This window comes from Dama dama, chromosome 5, assembly GCF_033118175.1.
Source record: "Dama dama isolate Ldn47 chromosome 5, ASM3311817v1, whole genome shotgun sequence".
Lineage (NCBI taxonomy): Eukaryota > Metazoa > Chordata > Mammalia > Artiodactyla > Cervidae > Dama > Dama dama.
This window is the reverse complement of record NC_083685.1, coordinates 95,253,799-95,279,051: the sequence shown is the minus strand read 5'-3', so window position 1 is coordinate 95,279,051 and position 25,253 is coordinate 95,253,799. Positions and strand designations below refer to the sequence as shown.

Sequence of the window (25,253 nt, the reverse complement as noted above, 5' to 3'; positions counted from 1 at the left end):
AAGCTGGGATCTGATTCCCATGTGGATGACAAATGAATCCCAGAGCCCAGCCCCGGGGGGGGCCAGCTCGAGGCTGAGTGGGGATGGGACCTTGACCGTCCCAGAGGTGATGGCAGGCCCCCAGCAAAGATGGACGCCAGCAGACTCACGGCAGGCCCCCTTCACTTCGGAGCCTGCCCTCTCAAAGCCCATCCCCAGCTGAGACCCCAGGCCTGGAGGAAGAGTTGGCCTGTCGGCTGGGTCTCCATAGGGTGTGGGCATCATGGGGTCACTTTGGGACATGAACCCCAAAGCTCTGTGGCAAGTCATACTGGAAGGTTCAAGAGTCCTTGGGAGGGTGGGGGCCGTGGGCATGGTCTTGCAACTCTTCCAAAGTCTCAATGTGCTGTCACATTAGCCCAGGCAGGGAATTGGTCCAAGTCAAATATGACCCGTCCCCAGGTGTTGATGGCCAAAAATGAACAGGTGATTCCAATGACGTTCATTATTAGTCCTGTTTTCATCTGGAAAAGAACAGGGTCAAAGTTAGCACCCTTGGGTCTGCCAGGCTGTCAGAACAAAGGTGAGTGGGACACGGGGATCCATGCTCTGGAGAAGGGAACCAAAGCTGTTGGTTGGGCCTCCCATCCCCAGGCCAGACTCTGTCCTCATCCCACCCCCAGGCAGAGTAACTTCAAGTCCAGTGCATCCAGTACGAGTCATCACTGCTCAAGGCAGCCTGGGAAACTGGCAGACTCTTCAGGCCCACTGGGACGCCTGGAAAACTGGGCCTCAGGGAGGCAAGCGAGTTACTGAAGAGCCTGGTCTGACTCCAGGTCCAGGGCTCACCCCAGCGCCTTCGCCCTCCCACAGACGCACACCGGCCTTTCCAGAGCCTGAGCTGCCTTCTTTGCGTGGTCACTAACCACTGCCCTCAAACTGTGTAGCAGATTTTTCACTGGGGATCAGAATTGAGCCTGCAGTCCCTGGATTCTGGGACTGCCCTCTGTGTGAGAATGCCCCCCGGAGTCCCGAAGATACCCCGCGGCAGTGCTGAGATAACTGACGCCTGAAGGGCCGGGGGACGTTCCCTCTTCACTGGCCACCCCTGTTTGCACACTGGCCTCTCCCCATTCTGCAGCTGCAGACCTGCTCTCCTCCTGCCAGAAGAGTCCCTCCTTTGGCTGCATTTGTTTCTAGGGCAGCATCTGCTCCTCCCAGGCAGCGGTGTCCCATCCCCGAGCCCCGAGCCTGCCCCGCACCCACCTGCCGCCACCGCCTCCATCTATAGCCTCTATCAGTCTCTTTGGCTGCCATTCGTGTTTCCCCTATCCTCAGCCTCGCCCCTCCTGACTCTTGTGTTCTTGCTAATCTGTGAAGTCTACGTTGGCCACATGGGACCCCCACCCTCACCCCCTCCAAGTGCTCAGTGAAGGTTCCCGTAATAGCTGCTTGGGCACCTCATGGTGGGAGATTCTGTAACCTACCTCTCAGCTTTGAGAGACAGAACAGTCTATGAAATAAGAGATGGTGTCAGAAAGATGAAAAAGTTGCTTATAAATGCAAAGAAGGAATTAGGTCTGGACGTTTGGTTCCAAACTGTTTAGCATCACAGGGTATCCCTCAGGACCAAAGGATCATAGCTGATGGGAGTGAACAAAAGCGGCGGCGTTACCATGTCGGAAACCTTGAGGTGTCCATAGGAAAACACGATGGCGTTAGGCGGGGTAGCCACGGGCAACATGAAGGCAAAGGATGAACTCAGCGTGCAGGGGATCATGATGTACAGCGGGTTGAGGCCAATGGAACGTGACTGGGGGAAAGCACAGCACCACAATGTCACAGATGCAGAAAACAAAGCTTCTGGGACCGTCAGTCTGAGAGCATTTCCCTAACATATTAAGCGCATTCCCACCTCTGTGCCTTCGTCCTGCTGGGTCCACTACCCTTTGCCACACCTGGTTGGTAACTCTGCCGGACCCTGAAGGCTAAACTCCCCAACACGCCTTTTTGAACCCCCTTGATTCATTCAACATGTATTTCTTGGACACCTACTATATGCCAGAGACTGTGCTGGATGCTCCTGCCACCCACGTGTGCACATCTGTCTGTCCTGATGCAGACAGAGAGAGCCTGGAGGGTAGGGACCACGTCTCTCACCTGTGCATGTGCCTCAGTATGTATGTGTTTCTGTACACATTTGGGTTCATTTTGTATACGGAATTTGGTATCCATCTTTTTTACTCTAAAGCTTAAAATTCAGCCACACCTACAGAGCAGACAGATGCTCATAAATATTTGTTGAATAAATCAGTGATATAGTTTGTAATGTCTGTCAATATCTACCAAAGTGAATAATCCATCATGTGGATCTACATGCACTTGAGGGCAGACACACATGCAGAGCGGTTCAGTGCGACACTGTAACAGCACAACACACAGGAAATGGTCTCAACAGCCATCAATAGCAGGATGGTCAAATAATATATATACACACAAACAATGGAATCGTTTGCAGCTGTAAAGAATTGAGTAGGTTTTACCTTTTAACAATGGAATGATCTCTGACATATGTGATAAGATGTAATATATTAAGGTGCAGAACAGGACTATGAAATAATGCCATTTTTTTAAAAAGAGAGTGTGTGCATGCTTGCATGTATGTGTGTGTCTAACACATCCAGAAAGATATCTAAGAAATTAATAATAGGAGTTATCTCTAGGGAGAAGGCTAAAGGGTAAGGGTCTGTATGCTTTTTGTATTATTAGACGTTTTCCAGCCATGTGTATGTACACATTTTCAGCTTTGACAAATTACATGTCCCCATTTTATGAAGTATCCTTCAAGACTATGATTTTTTTAATGACTTGATAGTATTCCGTTGTATGAATATATGATAACTTATTTCACCAATCCCCTACTATTATGGAAGTACTTTTTATCACAGTTCCGTGATGTACATCTTTATAGTATAAACTTGTAAGCATCTCTAATGATTTGCCTAAGATAGACTCCAGAACATAAAATTCCCAGAGTCAAGGGGTATGAGCGGGTTTCAGGTTACAGTTCCTGTGAGTAAACAGGTCTCGGAAAAGCCAATTTCCTTCCTGGTTTCCCCACGATGTATGCACCCCACGTGTCTCTGGACAAAGCTGGGAAGTCACCACCTTCCCCTTGCCCACATGTGGTGCTGAGCCAGGATTGTGAGGCCTGTGGGGAATCTAATTCAGGGCTTCTGATTCTAGAAAAGCTTGTTTCCAAAAGGCCTGACCACTTGCTCTGATGAAGACCCCCATTTATTTGACTGGTCTGGGAGTGAAAGCCAGGCCTCTGTGTGTGTAGGAAGTCCTCACTGCTGCATGACCAGCATCAAAAGAGGCTCCTTGGCATCTTTTTGTTCTGGGCCACCTGCTGAGGGGTGGGGGAGATGGGCCACTTTGCTCTTCCTAACTCTTCCATCTTCACTTGGAAAGAAAGGAGAAAGTCACTTTAGTTTGCTTTGTATACACATGGACACCCTGGCAACTGAATGAAAATTTACCAACTTCAGTCCTGCGCTGAGGCCTTTGTAAGTCTGTCCTCCGAACTCCAGAACATCAAAGGGTAGTGAGCCCCAGTTTCTCCCAGGCTCATTTCCCATCTACAGAGGGTTTTCATAGCCCTCATCCTACTCGACCCTCAGTGCATGCATAGGAGAAAGAACTTGAGTGATGTGTTTGGAAGATCCTGAACTTGAACTCAGGTCTTCTGACTCTAAACCTAGGCCTTTTTCTGTGCCACCTTGAGTTGGTACTGCCATGTGATGAGTGACAGAAGGAGATGCAAGAAAAGATGGCAGTCGAGCTTCCTATAATGCTCTGCTTTCTTCTCAGGCCCAGCTCAAAACTACGCTTGCCCAGAGAACACAGTTCTTTAGCCTGACCCTCAGCACCCTCATTCACAAGCTCTCTAGGCTCAGGGCACACTGCTCCATGATCCCTGAGCTTGCCAAGCAGGGCTTCTGGGAGTTTTCAGTCCCGCAACCATTTCCTTTACATGGGCTTTGTCCAGCTGGGTCCTCTCTACCTTTGTCCAGCTGGGTCCTCTCTACCTTTGTCCAGCTGGATCCTCTCTGCCTTTGTCCTGCTGGGTCCACTACCCTTTGCCACTACCTAGGCCTCCCTAAGGTACCACTACTCCATCTCCGCAAAACGTCCTCTCCCCTCCCACCATCCCCAGGCTCCAGTTCCCCCAAGATCTCTTCCTGGCGGGTTCCAGCCAGTGGTGACCCCTGTCCTGCAGGCCTCCCGCTCACCTGTGCTACATTCTGAGAGCCCCTCTATCATTCCCCCATGGCCTCCTTGGTGCCAGCACTGCCACCTGAGCTTGAGAAATAAACAATTACATTTATAAACAAATTTAGAGCACCCAGTTCTTGCTGAGCACTTCGGGTCAGCATAGAGGATACCGAGAAGAACCAGCAAAGCACTGAGGGCAGGCCCAGGGCCATCAGGGACTCAGGGACCTGGGTCTCCAAAGCCTAGCTAGGCTTGGGCCCCTGATGTCACTGCCTCTCTAGGGACCCAGTCAGCTTCCTCTGAAATGACGACTCTCCCCCAGCCGAGTTACTTACCATGGAGGCAAAGATGGGCAGGAACAGGGTGGTGGTGGCCACGTTGCTTGTGCACTCCGTGAGCACAGCAATGAGTGAGGACATGATCAAGGTGATGGCTGTCGGGGACACGGTGTGCAAGGGCTCCATCTGCTTCCCCATCCATTCTGATAGCCCCGAAGCCTGGGAAGCGCAAGGAGGGCAGTCACCACAGGGCCACTGGCTCACAGCTCCTCCAGAGCCTGGAGGGACCTTCATCTTTCTCTGAGAAGCTCAGGCCAGCCTTCACTTCCAGCTCTCTTTCTCTGAATACATACCATAGGTGCTGTCATCCATGCCCACAGTTTCGATCTCCAACCTCACTCTGCTGTCTCTGAAATCTGTGTCTCCAGCCTAGCTGGTCTACTGTCTGGATTTCCACCCAGATGTCCTGGGAGCATGTCAGACTAAACACGACCCAACCTGAATTCACCCTCTCTAGCCCAGAATCTGCTCCCCCTGGGCTCCCCAACTAGGTGACTAGACTCACCTACTGTCCAACCTAGAAGGCTAAGGAGTCATCCTAGGGTCTCTCTCCCCCTTATTCTTTATGCCCAGTGACCATGTCACCCAAAACATCTCAAGTCCATCATCTCCTCTCAGTCGCCCACAGTTCTGAAGCTCAAGAGAGTGATTTGAGCCAGAAACTGGGAATTTATATTTAGGGCTTTAGGCTGAGAATAGATTGTCCAGGGAGAGAATGAAAAGTGAGCAGAGAAGAGGCTAAGGATAGAATCTTTGGGAACACTCATATTTATAGGAGAATAGAGAAAAAGTCAGCATAGGAGGCAGAGCAGGAACAGCCAGAGTTACAAGTAGGAGAGAATGATGTTTGGGGGACCAAAAGAGGAAAGAGTCTCAAGGAGGAGAGAGTGGTCCATGGAGTCCAGTGTCCTGAAACTGTGTTAGATGAAGGCTATAGAGCATCTACTGGGTCTCCCCCAAGCCCCGCCCTTCTTAGACCTCCACTCCAGACATCCGAGAGATTTTCCCTAAGTGTACATCTGACCAAGTCACTCTCTGGTTTCAACCCTTCAGTAGCTGCCACCACTTTCAGAATAAAGTCCACACTCCTTATCTTGACCCTCAATGAAGCAGTTTCTGGGAGGTAACACCAGCCTTATTTTCTTCTGCTGTTCTTCAGCTAGGTTATTTCACACTTATTTCTTTACTCGTGTGTCACTTCTTTCTCAACTGCTCTTCCAGATATCCCACCATCTCTGGAAGGGAAATCCTCAAGAACAGAGACTGTATCTCAGTCTCCTCTGTAATTCCTATGCCTGACCTAACATAGATATAGTTGGAAGGTTTGATGATGAATGAATGAGAGATGAATAGATGGATGGATGATTGGAAGGAGAAGTGACTAAATGGATGGATATGTTCATCAAAAAAACATTTATGAACCCACTACTTGCCAGCTAGATGCTGAGCAAACAGCAATAGTAAGATAGACCAAGTTATCTATAACATTCTATTCCCGGATGGATGGACAGATGCACAGATGAATGAACAGATGGATGAAGGACAGCAGCACCAAGGCAGCTCATCCCCTCCCCCTCTAGCTCATTGCTTCCCTATTAGGAAAGGAGGGAAGGAAGAAAGTTGCATTTTGGAGGGTATTTTCTTCCAAATGCTGTTCTCTTCCTGTGTCACTACATACCTAGCTAGAGAAAAAATTTCTAAATGGCAACAGTATCAACAAAAGAGGTCAGCAGGTAGATGAACCAAAGGAAATGGTGAAACTATTCACAAAGATTTGAAAGAAAGATTTGCCTTGAGTAAATCAAAGCAGAGATCATTATTCCCACAGCCTCCCAGGAGACTTCCCAGCGTCCCCCGCCTCTCTTGGCTAACCATGATCGTTCACTCGTCTCTGAAATCAATCAGAGAGCACTTGCTCTGTTTCAGGTACTACTCATGGTGCAGTGTTTGCAGATGACAAGACAGAGGCACTGTCCTCCTGAAATGTGCAGTTACGTGGAGGAGACAGACACGGAAACACAGAGGCAGAGCCCCGGGGTGCTGGGAAGGAGGGGTGCAGAGGCTCTCAGCTGCCCTCCCGGTGAAGGAAGAGGCCCTAGGCAGCCCCTCACCCTGCCCCCGCCCCGGCAGTGGAGAAGTTACCTCGCATCCTTTAGCCACAGCGAAGCCGCCCCCCAGGAGAAGCACGATCCCCCAGGGCACTTTCTCCTGGGCCACCTTCCAATTCAGCAGTGGGGGTGGATAGAATGGAGTTTTCCTTTCTGAGAAGAGACGATAAAAGCACACACATACATTGGGAATTCCAGTGGTGGCCCAGTGGTCAGGACCCTGCACTTTCACTGCTGAGGGCCATGGGTTCAATCCCTGGTCGGGAAGCTAAGATTCCACAAGCCGCATGGCACAGCCAAAAAAATCACACACAACCCAAAGCAGCATTAGCAAACAAAAGAGATAAAAGTGATCTCATCAAGGGGGCAAAAAGCCTGCAAGGACAATGAGTGCCATCTCATAGCTGTAAATAGGCTAAAATTTACAGTAATCACTACATTGACTGCTGGTAAAGACATGATATATTAAAGCTATTATATGCTCTCGTAGCGTTATAAATTGGTACAGCCTGTTTAAAAACAATTTGCCAATACATTTTAAAAGCCTTTAAGATATATATACTCTTTTACCCCAGCACCATCACTGCTAGAAATTTATCCTAAAGAAGAAACACTCTCAAAGAAAAAGCTATATATACAAAAACATTCATTTATAATAATGAAACATTCAAAATAGCCAGAATGCTCCATAACAGGGGAATGGTTATAGCCCCCTGATATAATATAATGCCATAATTAAGAAAATAAATTTGAAGGCTGCAACAGTAACAGGAAATGTTTGTAGAATAACTACAAACAAAAACATGAAAACAAAATCCAACAGAAAACAGATTGAAATATGTTTTGATTATAGCTATATAACATCTGTATGCATACTAACAAAGACTGGGAGGGAGAGAGAAACCCCCAAAATACTGATGGCATCATGGGAAATCCCTTTCTGTTCCTCTTATAAAATAAATAAGATTTCAAATGCTTAAAAAGCAAAAGAAGAGGTCTTGCACCAAACAATACCCAGGGCAGTCTTGGAAAACACCCAGTGTCCAGACTCTGTGATTGAGCCAGGCCTTTGGAACAGGGTGAGGTTTTCTCCCTCCTGGGCCCAGGGAACCTCATGGAGACCCTTGGCTGCCAGGGCCCCAACCCTGATGAGTGGGAGGCCAGGACAGGAGCCTTACCTTCCTCGGTCTGGCTGCAGAAGTTGAACTTGGGCTTCTGCGAAGGCATGATGAACAGCAAGATGGCCACAAAGATGGCCACGGTGGCATCGGAGGCGTACCTGGGCAGGGAAAGCACATAGGATTAGCCCGGCTTGGCTGCAGTGACAGTCACGCAACGAACCTGTTCTGTGTCTGAATTCTCCTACGTGAGGAAGCTGGCTCTTCTGAGAAAGAAAACTGATACTCCAGGACTTCCCTGGTGGTCCAGTGGCTAAGACTCTGTGCTCCCAATGCAGGGGGCCTGGGTTCGATCCCTGGTTGGGGAACTAGATCCCACGTGCTGCAACTAAAGCCAAGTAAATAAATAATTAAAATGAAAAGAAAGAAAAAAGAAAGAAAATTGATACCCCAAAGGCCAAGATCAGGGGTGCTGATGCAGACTGAATCCAGGCTGGAAACCAAGACACCTATATTCTTGGCCTGGCTCTGCCACCATCTTTGAGTGACCCTGAGCAGCTCATTTCCCTCTCTCAGCCTGTGTTGCTCTGTAGATGAGCTTCATGCACTCTTCTCAACCAGATTCTCTGGATTTTGGGGTCACCAGGATGACTGCAAGGACTCTGGGGTGACCCCAAGCAGACCTTCAGAATGAAATAAGGCACTGATAGGTGGCTACCTCTCAGACCACATCTTCTGCCTTTTCTACGATATGCATGGTCTCAACTTTTCTTCCTCTCTGATCACATAACTTAGCCAGAAGAGAAACTCCGTATCTCCCTTTGGCCAAGTCTCTTTCTAAAGAAGCTTCTGGACCCTGGATGTGCGTCTTCAGAGGGCCTCATCCGAATCTGGAGAAAGATAAGAAAGGATAGATAGCAGAACAGAGATTGGGGAACCAGAGCACTGGGAGCCCCAGTCGTCGCCCAACAAACTTCTGTCACAGCCTGGCTGCCCTGAGGGACCACAAGAACACATCTGTGAGCTTGTCGGAAAGACTGGTGAGACAAAAGCAAGTCCAGAAACCAACAGAGCATTCAGAACTGGACAGCAGAAAAGGAGGAGAGCCATGAAAGGTGCTGCAGGAGGAGCCACTTACTTTGTCTTTCCCTCTGCCCAGGCGATCGACACCCAGCCGGGCATGAAGCCGGGGTCCCGGGTGAACCACAGGCCGACCAGCAGAAAGAAGCAGAGCAGGACGTTGATCTCAGCGAAGGAGAGGGGCCCCAGCTTCCTGTACTCCGCCCACAGCACCTCGTGCGCAGACTTCTCCTCGCTCTTCTTTTCCAGGCTGCAGCCCCAGGACAGACTAGAGGAGGCAAAGATGACAGGGCGGGGGGAGTGTGTTGGTTGGCCCCAGGGCTGGCTGAATGGAATTGTGAACACCGGGCAGCAGAATGTGTTAGAAAGCCACAGCGGGCTGCCCGTCACCAGGGGGCGTTGAGCAAGTCCCTCCCCACTCCACATCTCTGTCATCTGCCCACCCAACTTCTCAGGACGTAGTGGCAAAGTCTGTTTTGTGTGCCCAGCATATGCCCCAGGGTGCCCCCAGAACTGGAGGGTGCCCCCAAAGGAAGCCTGAGATGGCACAGCTCAGATGGCCAGTCTAGGCCAAGACTCAGGAAGAGAGGATGGCCAGGAGGGTGGGAGACTGAGCAAAATGGAGCAGGGATGGACAGGAGTAGAGGGGGCAGAAACAAGCAGAATCGAAGCCACCGCTGGCAAGGGCGTCCTGGCCGGTATCAGTCGCCTAGAGGCCAGTTGCTGCCATCATCTAGGGGACACTGAGAAATATGGAACCAGCTCACGGTAGAGCCAAGGCTCCCTCAAGCTCCCTGTCTTCCTTCTCCCACTGCGGCCTGGAGCTGCTTTCAATGGTACCGGCATGCTAGTCCTCATCATCAGGTGACTCAGGAGGACACAAGGAACAAGGACAGGTCCCAGCAGACTGGGTCAGGCAGGAGCAAGGTGGGTGCTTACATTCCAAGGAGCTGAGGTAGGATTAGGGACCCAGCAGACTTGGGCGGGGGGGTGGGAGGTGGGGGGGCTGGAAGTGAGTGTGGCTAAGGCAGGGGGAGAAGCCAGCCAGATCCTGCTCTTAGATGGGCTCCCAAGGGACCAGGGCCCATTGGCCAACACGCCTGCCCAGGGCACCCTGCAGCACATCTCCCCGGGGAGGATACCTAGCCCTGGGGAGAGCCAAATCATAGGAAAAGACCCTGATGCTGGGAAAGACTGAGGACAGGAGAAGGGGGCAATAGAGGATGAGATGGTTGGATGGCATCACTGACTCAATGGACTTAAGTCTGAGCAAACTCTGGGAGATGGTGAAGGACAGGGAAGCCTGGCGTGCTGCAGTCCATGGGGTAGCAAAGAGTCGGACACAACTGAGCGACTCAACAACAGAAGTCTTGGGGAGGGACTGGCTGGGGTCACTGACACACAGAATACCAACCCCGAGGAATCTATCAGCCTGAAGGTGGTGGCAAGGCCAACTTGATTGTCCCTAGAGAGCCTTCCCTTCTGGGAGTCCTTCCTGGGACCCTAAGTCAGACTTCCAAGGAGCACAGGAGTTGCAGAATAGGTACCCGGGTGCTGAATCCTGGAGCCAGGGCTGGATGCGAACCGCCTTTAAGAGGGTAAGAGCCAGCCCGGGGATGCAGCTTGGCCTGGAGCAGGGACTCAGGGATGTTTGGACACAGCCTCCCATGGTGCTCAGGGGTTAGGAAAGGATGCTACAGGGGTGAGGGCTGGGAACTCAGGTCTACACAGCCTGTCAGGATCTCCACTTTGGACAAGAGGCCAGGCCATTTGTCCCCAGGGCCACCCACCAGGGACACCTTCTAGATCATCAAGCAGGGAGATGGCTCCGCTGGAGTGGGAGCTGGCCTCTCTATCCTCGCCCCCGTGGCAAGAGAGTCTGTGTCCTACCTGCCACCAATCTACTGCCTTCTGTAGTTCCTGAGACTCTGGGGCTGGGCCGGAAGCTTCAGGCTTCCAGAACAGGATAAGAGGGGACTCTGGTAGCCACCCAGCCCTTTTCTGATGCTGGTGATACATCCTGACAACACAGCGGCTGCAGACTCTGGGGGCAGCATCATATATTCAGTTGTCCAGTGCCGGCCCTGCCACAGTGGTGCCGCCAGGCCTTCAGGTCCCTCTGAGGCTAAGTGTTCCACGCTTATCTTTGGGTTAATCCATCTGGTGACCTCTGGGCTGGCATGAGAGAAAGGCAGATGGATCCAGCCTTCCTGTGGGAGCCCCGGGGGGCTGGATGGGTGCACAGTGTCCTTCTGCAGTAGAATGGCCTTCCTCAAGAGGCTGATGAACTGGGTAGACATGCTGCTGGAGAGGCCAAGGGACCCTGAGCCCCCTGGAAGGGGTCCAGGAAACTCTCCTCCCTGACTCAGGGCTCAACCTGATGAGGAGGGCTGGGTGTAAGCCAGCAGCAATGTCCCACGAGTCCTGAGGGGTCCTGGGGTGAGCTGCAGCCTCCTTGGCTGGACACGGCCTAGGAAACTGCCCATAAACTCTGGAAGATCCATTTTTTATGAATCAGGCTGGAAGGAAAGACCGTGACATTGCTCTCCATAACCAACTAAGTAAGGGATTCAAGCTGGGCAGCCAGGCGCCTAAGGGAGCAGCTTCCCTTTCACGAGGGGGCCCGGACACGGGGCAGGGTGGGGATGTGACTGAGGCCTAAGTCTACCTTTACGTTTTTAATACAGCTGCTCTGATTATGGATAGAGATTTTTTTTTTTTTTTTACTGTAGTTTTCAAAACAATTCCTCCTTCAGAAGAAAACTTAACCAAAATGCCCCTTTTTCCCCATTAACTCACAGGTTTTCATGGGCATCTTTGCCTTTCAGCTCTGAAGTCTCCTCTCTCCTGCCACATAGGCCTGTTTTTCACTGGAGCTCTAGCTCCCTGTGAATTAAGGCACAGAGCATGCGGCTCACGTAGATAAGTCCATGCCTTTAAAAATGACAGCAACAGGGACTTCCCTGTGTGGTCCAGGGGCTGAGACTCTGCGCTCCCAATGCAGGGGGCCCTGGTTCGACCCCTGGTCAGGGAACTAGATCGTGCATGCCCTTGTGAAGATCCCATCTGCCACAGCAAAGATCGAAGAATCCCAAGTGCCGTAACTAAGACTGGGGGCAGTCAAATAAATAAAAACAAATTAAAAAAAAAATTTTAAATGACAACAACATTTTGAGGTGTTTGTCAGCCACACATCATGGTTTCTGTGCAAAGCCTGGCTACTGTCAAGGTTGACCTTGGTGAACCATGCCTGTGTGCTGGGAACCAGAAGGTAAACTTTGCAGAAGTGGCGTGCTTCTGGGAACATTGTGAGCGTTCAGTAAATCTGGGCTTGGATTGATTGGGACACTCTCAGGCCGTCTGCCGTGACCTGGTCTAAAAGTCGCTTGCAGCCAAGCGACTGGTTCTACACCAAGAACAAGCGTCTCGTTAATTGCTTTGACTCACGTTCAATGGCACACGTGCTCCTTCTCCCTGGGCTGGGTGCTGGGCGGATGCGGGGGTCAGAGAGGACTTACCGCAGGCCCCAGAGGAGCTCGGGGTGGGGGGGGCGGCACTGGTGCATGACTTCAAGTGCCGGGGGGGTGGGGGGCGGTGTGCTCAGAACGTGGAGTGTCCAGGGAGGCCCAGAGCAGTGAGCAAGCTGGCAATCGTCAGAATCGGAATGGCTGGGGGGTGGGTGGGTGAGGGTGGGAGCTGGGAAAGGAGTTGCCGAGGAAGCGGCATTTGAACTGGCCTTGAAGACTGAGGAGGTTGGAAGGGAGGAAGGCAGGGAATGGCATTCCAGGGAGAGGGACTAGCAAGTGCAAAGGCATGCGGAGCCGCAGGGGTGGCAGGAAATGGAGGGCAAGCCAGCAAGAGATGGGGCTGCTGAGAAACGGTCAGAACCAGACAGGAAGCACTCTCTAGACTTAGCTGCTGAGCCAGAGGGGTTTGCTGCAGGGCCCGGCACGGGCAGACCCACTACTGTGTCACCATCTCAGACTTACTCGAATCTCATGTACATGAAGCGGAGCCAAAACCAGGAGAGCAGGAGCATGATCAGCATGTTGGGGAAGGCGAATCCGAACCAGGAGGCGAAGTTCACGATGTCTTTGCTGTCTGGAAACAACCTGATGGGAGACACACCAGTCCACCCACATCTCTACCAGATGCTGGGCTGTGGAGAGTGGGTAGGCTGGACCCTCTGGGCAGAGGCTGAACTACAGCTGGGCCCCGAGAGCTAGTCTGAAGCAGGGGGAGCTCATCCCCCTGAGGTCCAGCCACCCACACGCACCACTCGGCACTCTCTCAATCAAGCAGGGGCCCCAGAACAGAGCCACGCACAAGACAAGCCTGCAGTGTGACCAGCCGACCCTCCTAGGGGTCCACACCTGGCTGAGAAGCTCATGAAAAGCGAGGCCCTTCAGTCTAGAAGAATACACCTTTGTACACACATAACTGGCCAACAGGTCCAGGGGGTCCACGGATTCCTCAGAATCACCCTGTGGGTGTGGGCTTCCACAAGAGAAGGGCCCCCTTAAAAGATCAAATCTCAAAATCTTCCCAGGGTGGGATCAGACAGTGTTTCCTGGGGGCTGGAAGAGAGTCACTTCTGCCCCCAGGCCCAGGCGCTGCTCCCTTTAGCCCAAGAGTGAAGTGGCATAGCGCTTCCCTGCTGGCTCAGCAGTAAAGAATCCACCTGCCAATGCAGGAGGCATGGGTTCGATCCCCTGTAGGAGGAGATGGCAACCCACTCCAGTATTCTTGCCTGGGAAATCCCATGGCCTAAAGAGCCTGGCAGGCCACAGTGCATGGGGTTGCAAAGAATCGGACACGACTGAGCAACTAAACAACAACATAGCCACAATTTTTCTCATTCAGCCCAGACAGGCAGCTTTGCCCAGAGGAGCTCCAGGGAGAACCATAAGGCTGTCATTACAGAAAACACTTGCAGAAGCAAAGCGGTCTGCTTGTTCCATCTCAAGTGCCCGCCCTGCCAGGCTGCAGGCCTGCCCTTCCCACCTCCAAGCCACCCTCCCCACCCCTGTCCAGGGTGCTTGTCTACACAGGACGGCCACCACCATACTTCTGTTCCTTCTCTCTGTACCTACTGCGATTTGTACTTATCTTCACTAACACATTTACATCACCCATCAGAACTCTCCAGGCATCTGCTACCCTCCGTCGCCCTTGAGTATCCCACTGGCAGGCCCCAGGACCCTCTCACTTCTGTGACCCCAGCCTCACAAGACCAGGCACAGAACTACGCCATCAGATCCTGGTCCCTTTCTGGTCAGGGCTGAAAATTTCCAAACAGCCCCCTGTTTGGGGGCCACACAAGAGCACACATCCCCTCAAGGGCAATTAGAAGGGCCATAGTGGTGAGCCGGTGAGGCACCAGCTAACCTAACTGCTAACCTTCCCCAACATCATAGAACCATCATCATTAAAGAGCAAGGTTGTGAACTGGCTTTGAGGGGAGCGTCTTTAGAGGCATCTGTTTTCTACAAGTTTTAACCAAGGACCCTGCTTCTCTAACTACGTTGTCATTTCCCATGACGGGGTCTGGGTTCAATCCACATTCCCCTTCTGAGCAAGAATCCTGAGCCCAGGAAAGAAAGGTGGGACTTGCCCCAGGGTGAAAAGCAACCCTGTCTGTGGACATCAGCTCCCCCGCTGTGGGGTCTTGAGCGTGTGCAGCGGGTCTGGGCCACAGAGGCTGAAGGCAGCACATCCTCCCTGTTCTGACATGTCCCTCCAGCCCCAGAACCCAGCTGAAGAGAAGGCAGAGGTGGGTGGGCCCCTCCAGCCCCATCCCTCTCACACTGTTATTGTCCCCAAAGTCATGGCCAGAGACTCACTCTTGCATCTGGCCCAGGAGCACCACGTTGGGTCCGGTCCCCGTCAGGGTGGCAGTGCCTCCAATGCTGGCCGAGTAACATATGCACAGGGTCAGGGCCTTGCACACTTTCTTCCTGTTGACCTCCTGCTGCCTCGCAGAGGGACCTTCCAGAGTTGCTTGGTTCCCTGTGGTGGGCACACCGCCATGAATTGAGCCAGCCCTGGGGGCCACCTGCCCAGCTCCAGCTCCAGCTCCTGACCCAGCTGCTGACTTGAGGATCTGGGCATGCCGGCTCTGCCAGCTCTTCCCCCAGGTTTTCTTTCCTCAGCCTCAAGCCCCAGGCTGTGGTCTGACCCCATCTGCCACCCACGGTCATGTCCCACGGCTCCTCAATGACTCGTGCAAAAACTCAGCAGCTTCAGACACACTCCTTTCTTTCCTGCCTCCTTGCTCTCACTCAAGATGTTCCCTTGAGTCGTCCCGATCCATCTCAGATGTCCCCTCTTCCTAGCAAGGCCTCTTCCTTTTCTATGCTTCCTCCGTGTCTGGTTTATGGTGTTCTGTGGCCTCTCCCGAGTCAGATGAGCTGTCCAAGGGGCCCCCTGGCCCCATCCCACCAGGCTCTGTGAATCTGCAGTACGAGGGTGTCTGCTTCATCTCTGCAGCCCAGGACCTGGTCCAGGGTCTGGCCATCAGCACAGGCCCCGAGAGGCCATGCGGGGCCCTGGGGATGAACGAGGCAGAGGAAAGGCATGGGCACTCTCTGACTTCCTCAATCTCAGTGTCCAGCGGGGGAGCCAAGGTATGACCACCAGCCCCAAAACCTGTGGGAACAGAGTGGCGGAGGGACTTGGCCTGTTCAGACGAGGCCTCCCTAAGGATAAGTAGGGGTAGAAAGGATTCCAGGGCATCCAGTAGGAGCTCAAAAGATACCCAAATGAATAATCACATCAACATGTATTGATTTCTGTGATGGCAGGAAGAGATGCAGGAGGAACTTGCTGTAAGCTCCACGAAAAGATGGAACTTTTATGCACTAAGCACATTCCTAAAAGTTAGGAAAACAGCATTTCAAAGTATTTCTCTATGTGCTTATAAAAAAATGAGGGCTCCAGAAAGCAAGCAGGGAGGTGGCTCAAGTTTTTGGAAACAGAGGAGAAGCCTGCCCTGGCCAGGGGCTCACCTGGCAGCTCGCCGGCCTTGCCCTTTTCTGCCAGCTCCAGGGTCCCCAGGCTGGCCTCGGTGGCTGCACTCGTGGCCTCCATCTGCTGCAACACGGCCTCCACGATGGGCACCATCATGGCCGTGGTGGCCGTGTTGCTGATCCACATGGAGAGAAAGGCCGTGGCGCCCATAAAGCCCAGCATCAGCCTGCAGAGGAGGGGCAGAGAGGAAAGCCAGAGAATTCCCCACCCCCGGCCACCCCCAACCCCTAGGGAACTAGGTCCTGCCCCGTGCAGGGACGCCAGGCGCCAGCACCAGGGTGCAGAGGCCGGTTTGGGACTGGATAGTCTAGGAGTGATGCAGTGTTAATACCTGCCTCCCCACCTCCCTCCCTCTGCCAATCTCCACAAACATTATTGACATCTACTCTGCTGGCTACTGGGTCACCACGAGGCCTCAGCTCCCGTCGTGGCTCTACGGAGCTCACGCTCTAGCAAGCGAAGCACAGGCACGCAGCTGGTGCAGGCAGAGCGTGGAGTAGGCCCTAGTACAACCTAGGGGCGCACAGGAGGAGCAGTCCCAGCTTCCCATTTCTACCTGGAGGATTCCCAGCCCCCCAGATCCTGCTCCTCCTGAGTTCAGAAGGCCTGCATGGAGTCAGGCTTCCAGAAGGGGGAGAGCCAGGAGGGGCCTGGGGAAGTGGGACCTCCCTCGTGGCTAACCCCCACCCCCCGTCTCCACTCACACACTGTGCCCCCCTCCACTCTGCCGCGGATCAGAGCCCCAGAGAGTACTCAAAACACATGTTCCCTTCCCGTATGGCACCCCACTTTCTACCTCTGTCCCCGCTGAGTCATCTGCCTGGAAAACTCCCCTCATGGCCCTTCAGAGCCTTCAGGCAGCACCTCTTCTCTGACGCTTCCCTCCCAATGCACACGGGGTAGGGCTGACCACACCCTCCTCGGTCTTCTCTAGGACGCTCCTCCCTGGCTGGAGACAGAACTGTGTCCACATCTGCTCCGTGAGCACGAAGGTCTGATTCTTCACCATGGGTCCCGCACACTTGGCACAAGGCCAGGAGCAGAAGGCGTTCCAGGGTTGGGGGCAGGAGGGGTTTGACTGAATGGAACTCAACTTCTTGGCCCTCAAGCCCTTCCGCAGTCAGGCCCTTCCCCAGGGCCACTCAATTATTTGCCTGTAGAAGGGTCTGGGGGCTGCCTTGCACTGTGGTTTAACAGATGTCCCTGCAGGTAGACCTCATGGTCCCCTAAGTACAAAGGCTGGAAGCCAGGCTTACAGGAGGGGGCAGTGACAGGAGGGAGCAGAGAAGCATGAATGAATATCTTGGATTTGGTTTGGGAGCAAAATGCTCCAGCATACTCCAGAATAAGGTCCACCCGCTGATGGAGAAAAGCCTCCCACTCAAAGGATTCTAGGAACAAGAATTCGGGGGCCTGCAAGGCCTCATGTTTCTAGGCAACCAGTTCTGATGTGACCCTGAAAACCAATCACTGGAGGGGCTCGATGTCAAGAAGGGTCACAGGTCAAAGAGTCACAAGCCCTCACTCAAGAGAGCTGGGGTGCCAAGGGTGCTCAGACACTGGCCTCCTGGAGGGCAGGCAGGTGTCTGCCCTCAGGGCCCAGCATGGTCCTTGACACAAGGACATCGAAGGACGGACTAACTGTGAACTAACCCACCCACCTTCCCAAGGCTGGGCTGGGTCACGGCATCATTAGAAAGATGCATCCTGAGCTCCAGATTAGAGGGGGCAGGGTGCCATCAGACAGGCCAGGTCCAATCCCCATGTGATGTCAGCAGACCATTTAACCCCTCTCTGCCCCAAATTCCTCATCTACAGAACAGAACATGGGTAATGAGAATAAACCCCAACTCTCAGAGGTGTGGTAAGAGTTAGAAGAGGTGATGAGTAAGCCCCTGGTATCATGCCCTGGGCACTGCAGGCACCATGGTGAGTCTGCGAGATCAGCTCCACGACTTGGCGGGAATGGCCTGTGACTGGTAGGGAGAGCTTGGAGAGGGGTGAGACCACTGAGTGGTGGGGGGAAGGTGAGGTGGGCAGCAGCTTTGCAGAGGAATAGATGTGCCAGCTTTGGATGACTTTTCTACTTCCCCCTGAGCTAGGTAGTTGAGCCATCTCTTTCTTGCTTTCCCCACAAAACTCCTAGGGGTATCAGGTACAGCTTGATCCAGCCTGCACCCACCCTGTCCCCTGGATCCTGCAGCCTTTCCCCCAGGAAGTCTTCTGAACATGCAGGGACCCTTGCTGAGCAGTCTTCTCTAGATTCAGAGAAACTTTACCCACTGCTGCTTACCATACACCCCCCTCCCAGTTGCTCCCCGACTCCCACCATCCTTGCATATGGCCTCCCTAGCTAAGATTGTAACATGACCCACCCAGGGGTCTGCCTGGCTGCCCTGCCCAGGTAAGGCCATGGTCAGCCCTTCCCTGTGAGTCCGCGCCCCATATTCCCCTCCCCAGCCCTGGGGCCTAACTGCGAGAGAGAGGAGGCATAATTACTGTGCAGGCTTGGTCCCCACCCAGAGGAGCGTGCGCAGAGCAATCCTCTTGTGCAGGTTCCAGTGCTCCACAGCCACAGCCACGATGAGACCGCCAAGGAACAGCATGTTGGTATCCTTCATGTACTGGATGCTCACCTGCAGGTGGGCACAGAGGCCCCATCAGACCCGCCCCCTGGCCACACACTCCTTGGGCTCAGGGCCACCCAAGTCCCCAGAGACAGGCGAGCAGAACAGATGCTGACTTCAGGGCAGCTTGGAGTGGGGACAGGGGGTCAAGGGTACGTCTCTCTGCCAGAGAGAGCCCACAAACAGGGTCTGATCTGGTCCCCCGGATCCTACGAAGCTGAGAGCTGAGCTCAGAGGATGAGTCATAGGGAGAGATGTTCTGGGGCTGCTCACCTGCTTGGAGTCCAGAATCTTGAAGAGTGGGAAAAGCAAGGCAGGCAGGAGGGCGGTGACAGCCAGGGGGATGACTTCTGTGCACCAGTAAACGGCCATGATGATGATGATGTAGGCACACCTGACAAACTGGAGAGACAGCCCTGAGATCCTGCAGACTGCTGCCATCCCGCCCCCCAGCCCAGAACACTCAGCATGGCAGTGGGCATGCATGCCTGTGTGCTCGGTCACTTCAGTCGTGTCCAACCCGTGGACTGGAGCTCACCAGGCTCCTCTGCCCATGGGATTCTCCAGGCAAGAACACTGGAATGGGTTTCCATGTCATCTGATTTGAAAAGTCAGCTCATTGGAAAAGACCCTGAGGCGGGGAAAGATTGAGAGTAGGAAGAGAAGGGGAAGACAGAGGATGAAATGGCTGGATGGTATCATCAACTCATTGGACATGAGTTTGAGCAAGCTCTGGGAAATGGTGAAGGATAGGGAAGGCTGGAGTGCTGCAGTCCATGGGGTTATAAAGAGTTGGACAACCTCCAGGGATCTTCCTGATCGAAGGATCTAACATGCGTCTCTTATGTCTCCTGCACTGGCAGGCAGGTTCTTTACCACTAGCACCACCCAGATGCACAGCACAGCTATCTTCTAATTCGCTCTTTTTACTTGCATCACTCCACAATGCTGCTTCCTTTCTTTTTTTGCAAGTCAGATCATATCACTCCTTTGTTTAAAAGCCTTTCTCTGCCTTCAGGACAGAAGCCAAATGCCCTAGCACTCTTTGGAGACCTTTCTGCCACGGAGCAGGCCCCTCCAGCCACATCTTGCCCACTCCCAGTTTGAGCTCCATGACCCCAGAGCCATGGTGAGAACTGAAGCCGATGCCCCGCCTCCCACGGCTGTAAGACGCTCCCTTGGCCTGGAGAGAGTGCTCAGGGCTCAGCTCAGCACTGCTCCCTGGGCATCTCCCCCTTCCTGCCCCTAGCCTGGGTCTGCGCCCTTCCTCTATGCCCCTACCCCCACCCCCAGCAAGCAGCACACTTGAGTTGGCATTATTTGTTTCACCAGCACCACTCCTGACTTCATGCCCCCCCACCCCGAAGAGTGGAGTCAGCAATGGAGAGCAGAATCCATGTCACTCAGCATCCAACACAGGCCTGACACCCCAGGGACACTCAGCAAGTGCTGATTGGAGGAACGACCGGCACAGCATGGGCTAAGACAAACGCACCTGCGCAATCACAGTTTATCATCACCAAGATAACATGTGTTATATGCATGGAACATCGCACAAAGAGACATTCTTTGTCCGGATTGTGTTATCAGTGATAAAATACGAGCACACCAGGACACCTCCTTACTCTGATGCAGGGTTTCTCAGCCTCAGCACTATTGATGCTTTGAGGGGGAGGGGCCTGTCCTGCGCATGGCAGGGTGTGTGGGAGCCCCCCAGCCTTCATCCCACTAGATGCCAGTGGCACTCTCCATCTGTAACAACAACAACAAAAGGTCTCCAAACTTTGCCAGATGTCCCCGAGTTGAGAAGGAGAGGGGAGTCAATGCTGCTGACAGCACTGGGCTGAAGGCAGGACAACAATGTGGTTAGGAGCCCAGCCTTTGACACCGGGCAGGCCTGATCAGTGATCATTATCTGCCACTGTGTGGCCTACCTTGTCTTTGAGGTCGAGAAAGAGAGGTAGGAATGATCTGCTGCAGGGGTAGGCAGTGAGGGAGCGTGCTGCAGAGATTTCAGACACCGTTGTTTAGTCACTAAGTCTTTTGCAACCCCGTGGTTGCAAAACCCACCAGGCTCCTCTGTCCATGGGATTTCCCAGACAAGAATACTGGAGTGGGTTGCCGTTTCCTCCTCCAGGGATCTTCCAGACCCAGGGAATGAACCCTCATCGCCTGCATTGGCAGGCAGATCCTTCACCACTGAGCCACCAGAGAAGCCTCTTAAGCACAGTAGTACTGTCTAAACTCAGTCTCCTTATCATCATATAATAGCAATTCTCAACAATGTCTTTGATAAAATACTCCTCCCATTCCCAACCCTGGCTGCCCCCTGCTTGTTTCAAGTCCTCACGTATAAATCAAGGATTGAAGAGCACCCATGCTAAACATATGCCACATAGAAAGTGATGTTTTTATTATCTAAACAGCAGGTGACACGTGTAAGCAATTTTCCCAGACAGTTCCTAGAGGCTCCGAACGAAACCAATAGAAAGCACACGAGACTGACTACCCCCTCTCCTCCTTGCTTCTATCAGGAGGCTCAGGAGATGCCCCTGAATAACGTGCTAAGTCACTTCAGCCTTGTCCAACTCTTTGTGACCCCGTGGACTGTAGCCCACCAGGCTCCTCTGTCCATGGAATTCTCCAGGCAAGAATACTGGAGTGGATTGCCATGCCCTCCCACAAAGTTGACCCTCCCTCATCTAGAATGCTCCAGAGGGTTGTGGGTAGAGAAGGAAAGGACAGGTGACCTTTGAGAAGCCTGAAGAGAGGCTGGCAACTGTGCAGAATGAGATGGGTTCCAGCTGCAGGTGGAAGCCTGAACCCCAGTGAGCTCAGAGCCTTCTCTGCAGCAGAGAGTATGACCAGAGGAGTACTTCAAGCTGAGCTCACTGTGGACAATGGGATTTAAAGGTCAGCACCCAGCACAGTACTGAGCACAATGGGTAGCTCAATAAATACATTAAATGCACAACTGAAGAAAACTGTGGCTTATCATTAACCTAATTATTAAGAAGGGCATCCACGACATATTGTTTAATGGGAAAAGTGTAGCTAAAAGAACATACTGTGTGTACATTATGGGATTTGAAAGTATTTTCATTCAATGGGACTTCCCTGGTGGTCCAGTGGCTAAGACTCTGCACTCATAATGCAGGGGGCCCCGGCTTGAGCCCTGGTCAGGGAAATAGATCCCACATGCTGCAACTAAAAAATTCTGTATGCTGCAATGAAGACTGAAGATCCCACATGCTACAATTAAGACCTAGTGCAGCCAAAAAAAAAAAAAAAAAGTATTTTCATTTTTACTTTATACTTTCCAGACTTTAAGAATTTTTAATAATAATGAATACATTGTTTATTTAATAAAAAGCAATTTACAAAAAAAGAAAGAGCCCAGAAAATGGGTAGAAAAGTGGAGGAGAGATGATGACTGGAAGGAAGCAAGGTGTAGGAGAAGAATAAAAGAAGGAAGCCTGCAGCAGAGAGAGGCTGGGGCACCAGTGGAGGGGGACTCACCCTAGGAGTCGCTACCCTCCCCTTGCAGGCTCCCAGGCCCCTGCCCCAGCACCAGGCAGGAAAAGGCAGAAAGGCAGCCTTTGGAGTGACTGTCACTGATGTCTCCCCTTCCCTCGCCTGATCCTCCCTCCCAGCCTAACTTAATGACACGCAGACACAACCTGAGCTGGGGCTCCTAGCTCAGGGTCTCCACTGTATATTGGTGGGCTGGGGGGCAGGTGGCCTTGGTCACACTCTCCTGGAGCAGGAGGGTCAGCAAAGTGACTATAATTAGTCCGGGGAACACTACTTCCACCAGCAGGACTCAAATCACAGCTCTCCTGCCTGACTCCCTCCCACAGCTGGTAACAGCCCCAAATCTCTTTCTACAGAGGAAATACTGTGGATCACAGTTGATGTGGCAACTGAAGAGCCACCCTTGTTGGACCTGCTGTCCTCAGCCCATCCAGGGTCTGTGATCAGCCTACCCAACGGCTCCTCCCCCACCTAGGAACCAGCATGACCTGTTTTGGCACCTACAGCCATAAAATGTCAAAACCAAGCCTTCTTGCTCCATTGTACAGATGGGAACATCAAGTCTCAGGGAACACGGGGGTGTGGCTAAAATCACAAGAATGGGGTGAAAGGTGGAAGTCCAGTTCTCTCGAAGCCTGGCTTCCTGATACCCAGTACAATCCCACTCCTCCAGAACTGCCTTCAGAGCGTCCCCTAAAGAGATCCTCTGTTGCCCAAACCAGCCTGGGTTGTGGAGGGGGAGCAGAGGTTTCCTGTCTGGGCTGAGAGTGAAAGGCTGAAAGAGGGAATGAGTAAGGAGCAGCCAGCAGCCACAAAAGGTTTCAAACGGCTCGGGCCTCTGCCAAACGGGCCTCTCACTGCCCAGCGGGGCCTGGGCCAGCGCTCCCGGCACCGCCCCCACCCTGCGGCCAAGGCCATTCATTCTCTGCTTCCTTCCCGGGAGCCCTCGGAGGCCAGGGCTCAGGACACAGCTTCCCCGCAACCCTGGTTGTGCCACCCAAGGCGTGAGTTCTGGGAACATGTCCTGCCTCCTGCCGGAGCCACAGTGGGCAGTGAGCAAAAGCAGGCCAACCTGACCTGCCTTTTCAGCTGGGAGCGGCAGCAGGACTCTGATTCAGCTGTGGCTCCCTAGGCTTCAGAGCTGGAAAGAAATGTGCACCATAGATTGGGAAACTGAGGCTCAAAAAAGGGCCAGAGGGGGACAAAGACAGGACTCAGGAACCCCAGGTGGCTCAGACGGTAAAGAATCTGCCTGCAATGCGGGAGACCTGGGTTTGATCCCTGGGTTGGGGAGATCCCCTGGAGGAGGGCATAGCAACCCACTCCAGCATGCTTGCCTGGAGAACCCCTGTGGACCGGAGAGCCTGGTGGGCTACAGTCCATGGGGTTGCAAAGAGGCAGACACAACTGAGCGACTAAGCATAGCACAGAATCCACCAAGGTCATGACTTTTTCCTGTCTGTCCCTGACTGGCCTCAGAAGCCACCTACAGCTGGGAAGTCCTCAGTCCCTAAGTGAAGAGACAGGAGCGAGAAGGAAAAGACAAGTGCCCAAGCTCCCTGTAGGTACAGGTGTCTTTTAGGGGCCCTGGGGACTGGGTTATGAACCTGGAGATTCTGAGCCTATGGATGGGCTGTGTGGCCAAGATCTGTGCTATTTTCTAGGTTTGTGTGCTTTGCCAAGACGGTTCTTGTTTCCTGGGATCTGTGAATCCCAAGATCCATGCCCCTCAGAATTCCTGGCAGGGCACCTCCCACGGCATCCGCAGCTCCAGAAGGTGCGTGCCCCCGGGGAAGTCGTGCCCGCCCGGGAATCCGTGCGCTCCACCTAATGGTCCCGGGTTTGGTGCCCCAAAAGGGGCACCCGGCTTCCGGAAGCCACCGGGCTGCCCAGAGACACAACTGACCTTGGCGGGCATCAGAATGATGAGTGGCAGCAGCAGGATCGGGGTGAGGAACAAGATCACGAAGGACTTGAACTTGGAGACATAGCTCAGTGCAGAGGCCATCGCGGAGAGGGAACCTGGCGGGAGAAGCGAGAGAAGGGCAGCCAGTCGTTGCACCGGCTTAAAAAGGGGCCGCAGTCCCAGGGAGGGGGTTGGAGGGGGCGGCGGCAACTCCGCCTCCCACGACTGAGCCTCCCCGCGGCTCCGGGGGCGGGGCCATCCCGCAAGGTCGGTGGGACAAGCCTGCCCCCAACTCTGCCTCTGGGCCGCCGCAGGCGGCGCCTGCGGGCTCCAGCGCTTCGGGCCGGCGCTCCAGGAGGGGTCGGGTGCCCGGCACCTGCTGACTCTCCAAGCCCCAATCTCTCCCTCCTCTTCACCTGTGATGCCCTAGAGAGGAGTGCCCGAGGGCGTCCAAGCGGGAGGGATCTGTCATTCAGTCTGGGCTTAGACATTCGGGTGCCCCCCCCCCCCCCCAGCCCCCTCTGCATCTTCATCTGCCTTTCCTGGGCCCCGTCTGGGTCCCAGGTGAAGGTTCCCAGCGGTTTCTGAGTCTTTCAGATCCATCTTCCCAATCTCTCCCTCCTTTTCACCTGGTTACTTCTCCTCACACGCCGATCCCGGAGGGGTCTCCCACAAAGGCAATGACCCACCGAGCACCCAGCGCGGTCTGCTCCGAGGGCCTCTTCTCCTCGCCTTCCACCAACCCCACCACCCCCATCCCGGTCACGCTCGGCTTCCTTGCCCGGACCCCGCTGCTCTGGGCACAGGAGCCGTCCCCCGCGCCCACGCCCTCTCCCACCCAGCGCATCCCGGGCACTCTCCGGCGATCGCGCAGGAGGTGAGGCCACTGTCCTGGGCTGTCCCGGCGGCTTTCGCCCTCCAGCGGATACCCGCGCAGCAGGTCCGACGCCCCGCTGGCGCTGCGTCCGCGAAAGCCGAGCCCGCCTGACAGAGAAGTTACTGTCATTCTACAGGGAAAAGAGAGTCCAGAGAGGAAGGGACTTAACCGAGGCTGCACTGAGAAGGTCGTTCATTCCCTGAGCCGCCGCCTGCAGGGTAGTGAGCAGCTATTAAGTTCTGAGCCCTGTTTTGTGTGCTGGAGGCACAGGGATGCAGACGCTGCCACCACCCCCAACTAGCACTTTTCTTCCTTCTCTGCCTCCCTGTCTTCTCATTCTGCAGTCTTATTTGGAGGAGTTTTACCCCTGTTTGTGGTT

The 25,253-nt window shown here is 53.6% G+C and overlaps 1 protein-coding gene across 4 annotated transcripts; it reads right to left on the bottom strand.

Annotated features, from left to right (window-relative positions):
- Positions 1–335: 335 nt before the first annotated feature.
- On the bottom strand, positions 336–24,099 carry SLC13A5 (solute carrier family 13 member 5). 4 transcript variants are annotated; one of them, XM_061141027.1, is made up of 12 exons: positions 23,998–24,099; positions 18,831–18,959; positions 18,430–18,566; positions 15,909–16,096; positions 14,745–14,910; positions 12,891–13,013; positions 8,960–9,169; positions 7,882–7,982; positions 6,738–6,856; positions 4,593–4,754; positions 1,655–1,792; positions 336–503 (listed from the first exon to the last, which is right to left on the bottom strand). In XM_061141027.1, exons 1-12 carry the CDS (start codon positions 24,097–24,099, stop codon positions 378–380), a joined length of 1,701 nt encoding a protein of 566 aa, XP_060997010.1. In that variant the 3' UTR covers positions 336–377. The 4 variants fall into 4 exon arrangements, with proteins under 4 accessions (XP_060997010.1, XP_060997011.1, XP_060997013.1 ...); XM_061141028.1 differs by having other exon boundaries at positions 15,909–16,045; XM_061141030.1 differs by lacking the exon at positions 1,655–1,792.
- Positions 24,100–25,253: the final 1,154 nt, after the last annotated feature.

Coding starts and splice junctions, on each gene's coding strand:
- SLC13A5 (XM_061141027.1), bottom strand. CDS start 24,099: ATGGCCTCTGCACTGAGCTATGTCTCCAAGTTCAAGTCCTTCGTGATC. Junction 9,170..12,890: donor TTCATGTACATGAGATTCGA/GTAAGTCTGAGA, acceptor TGCCTCCTCTAG/TCTGTCCTGGGGCTGCAGCC. Junction 6,857..7,881: donor CTGCAGCCAGACCGAGGAAG/GTAAGGCTCCTG, acceptor GTCTCTTCTCAG/AAAGGAAAACTCCATTCTAT.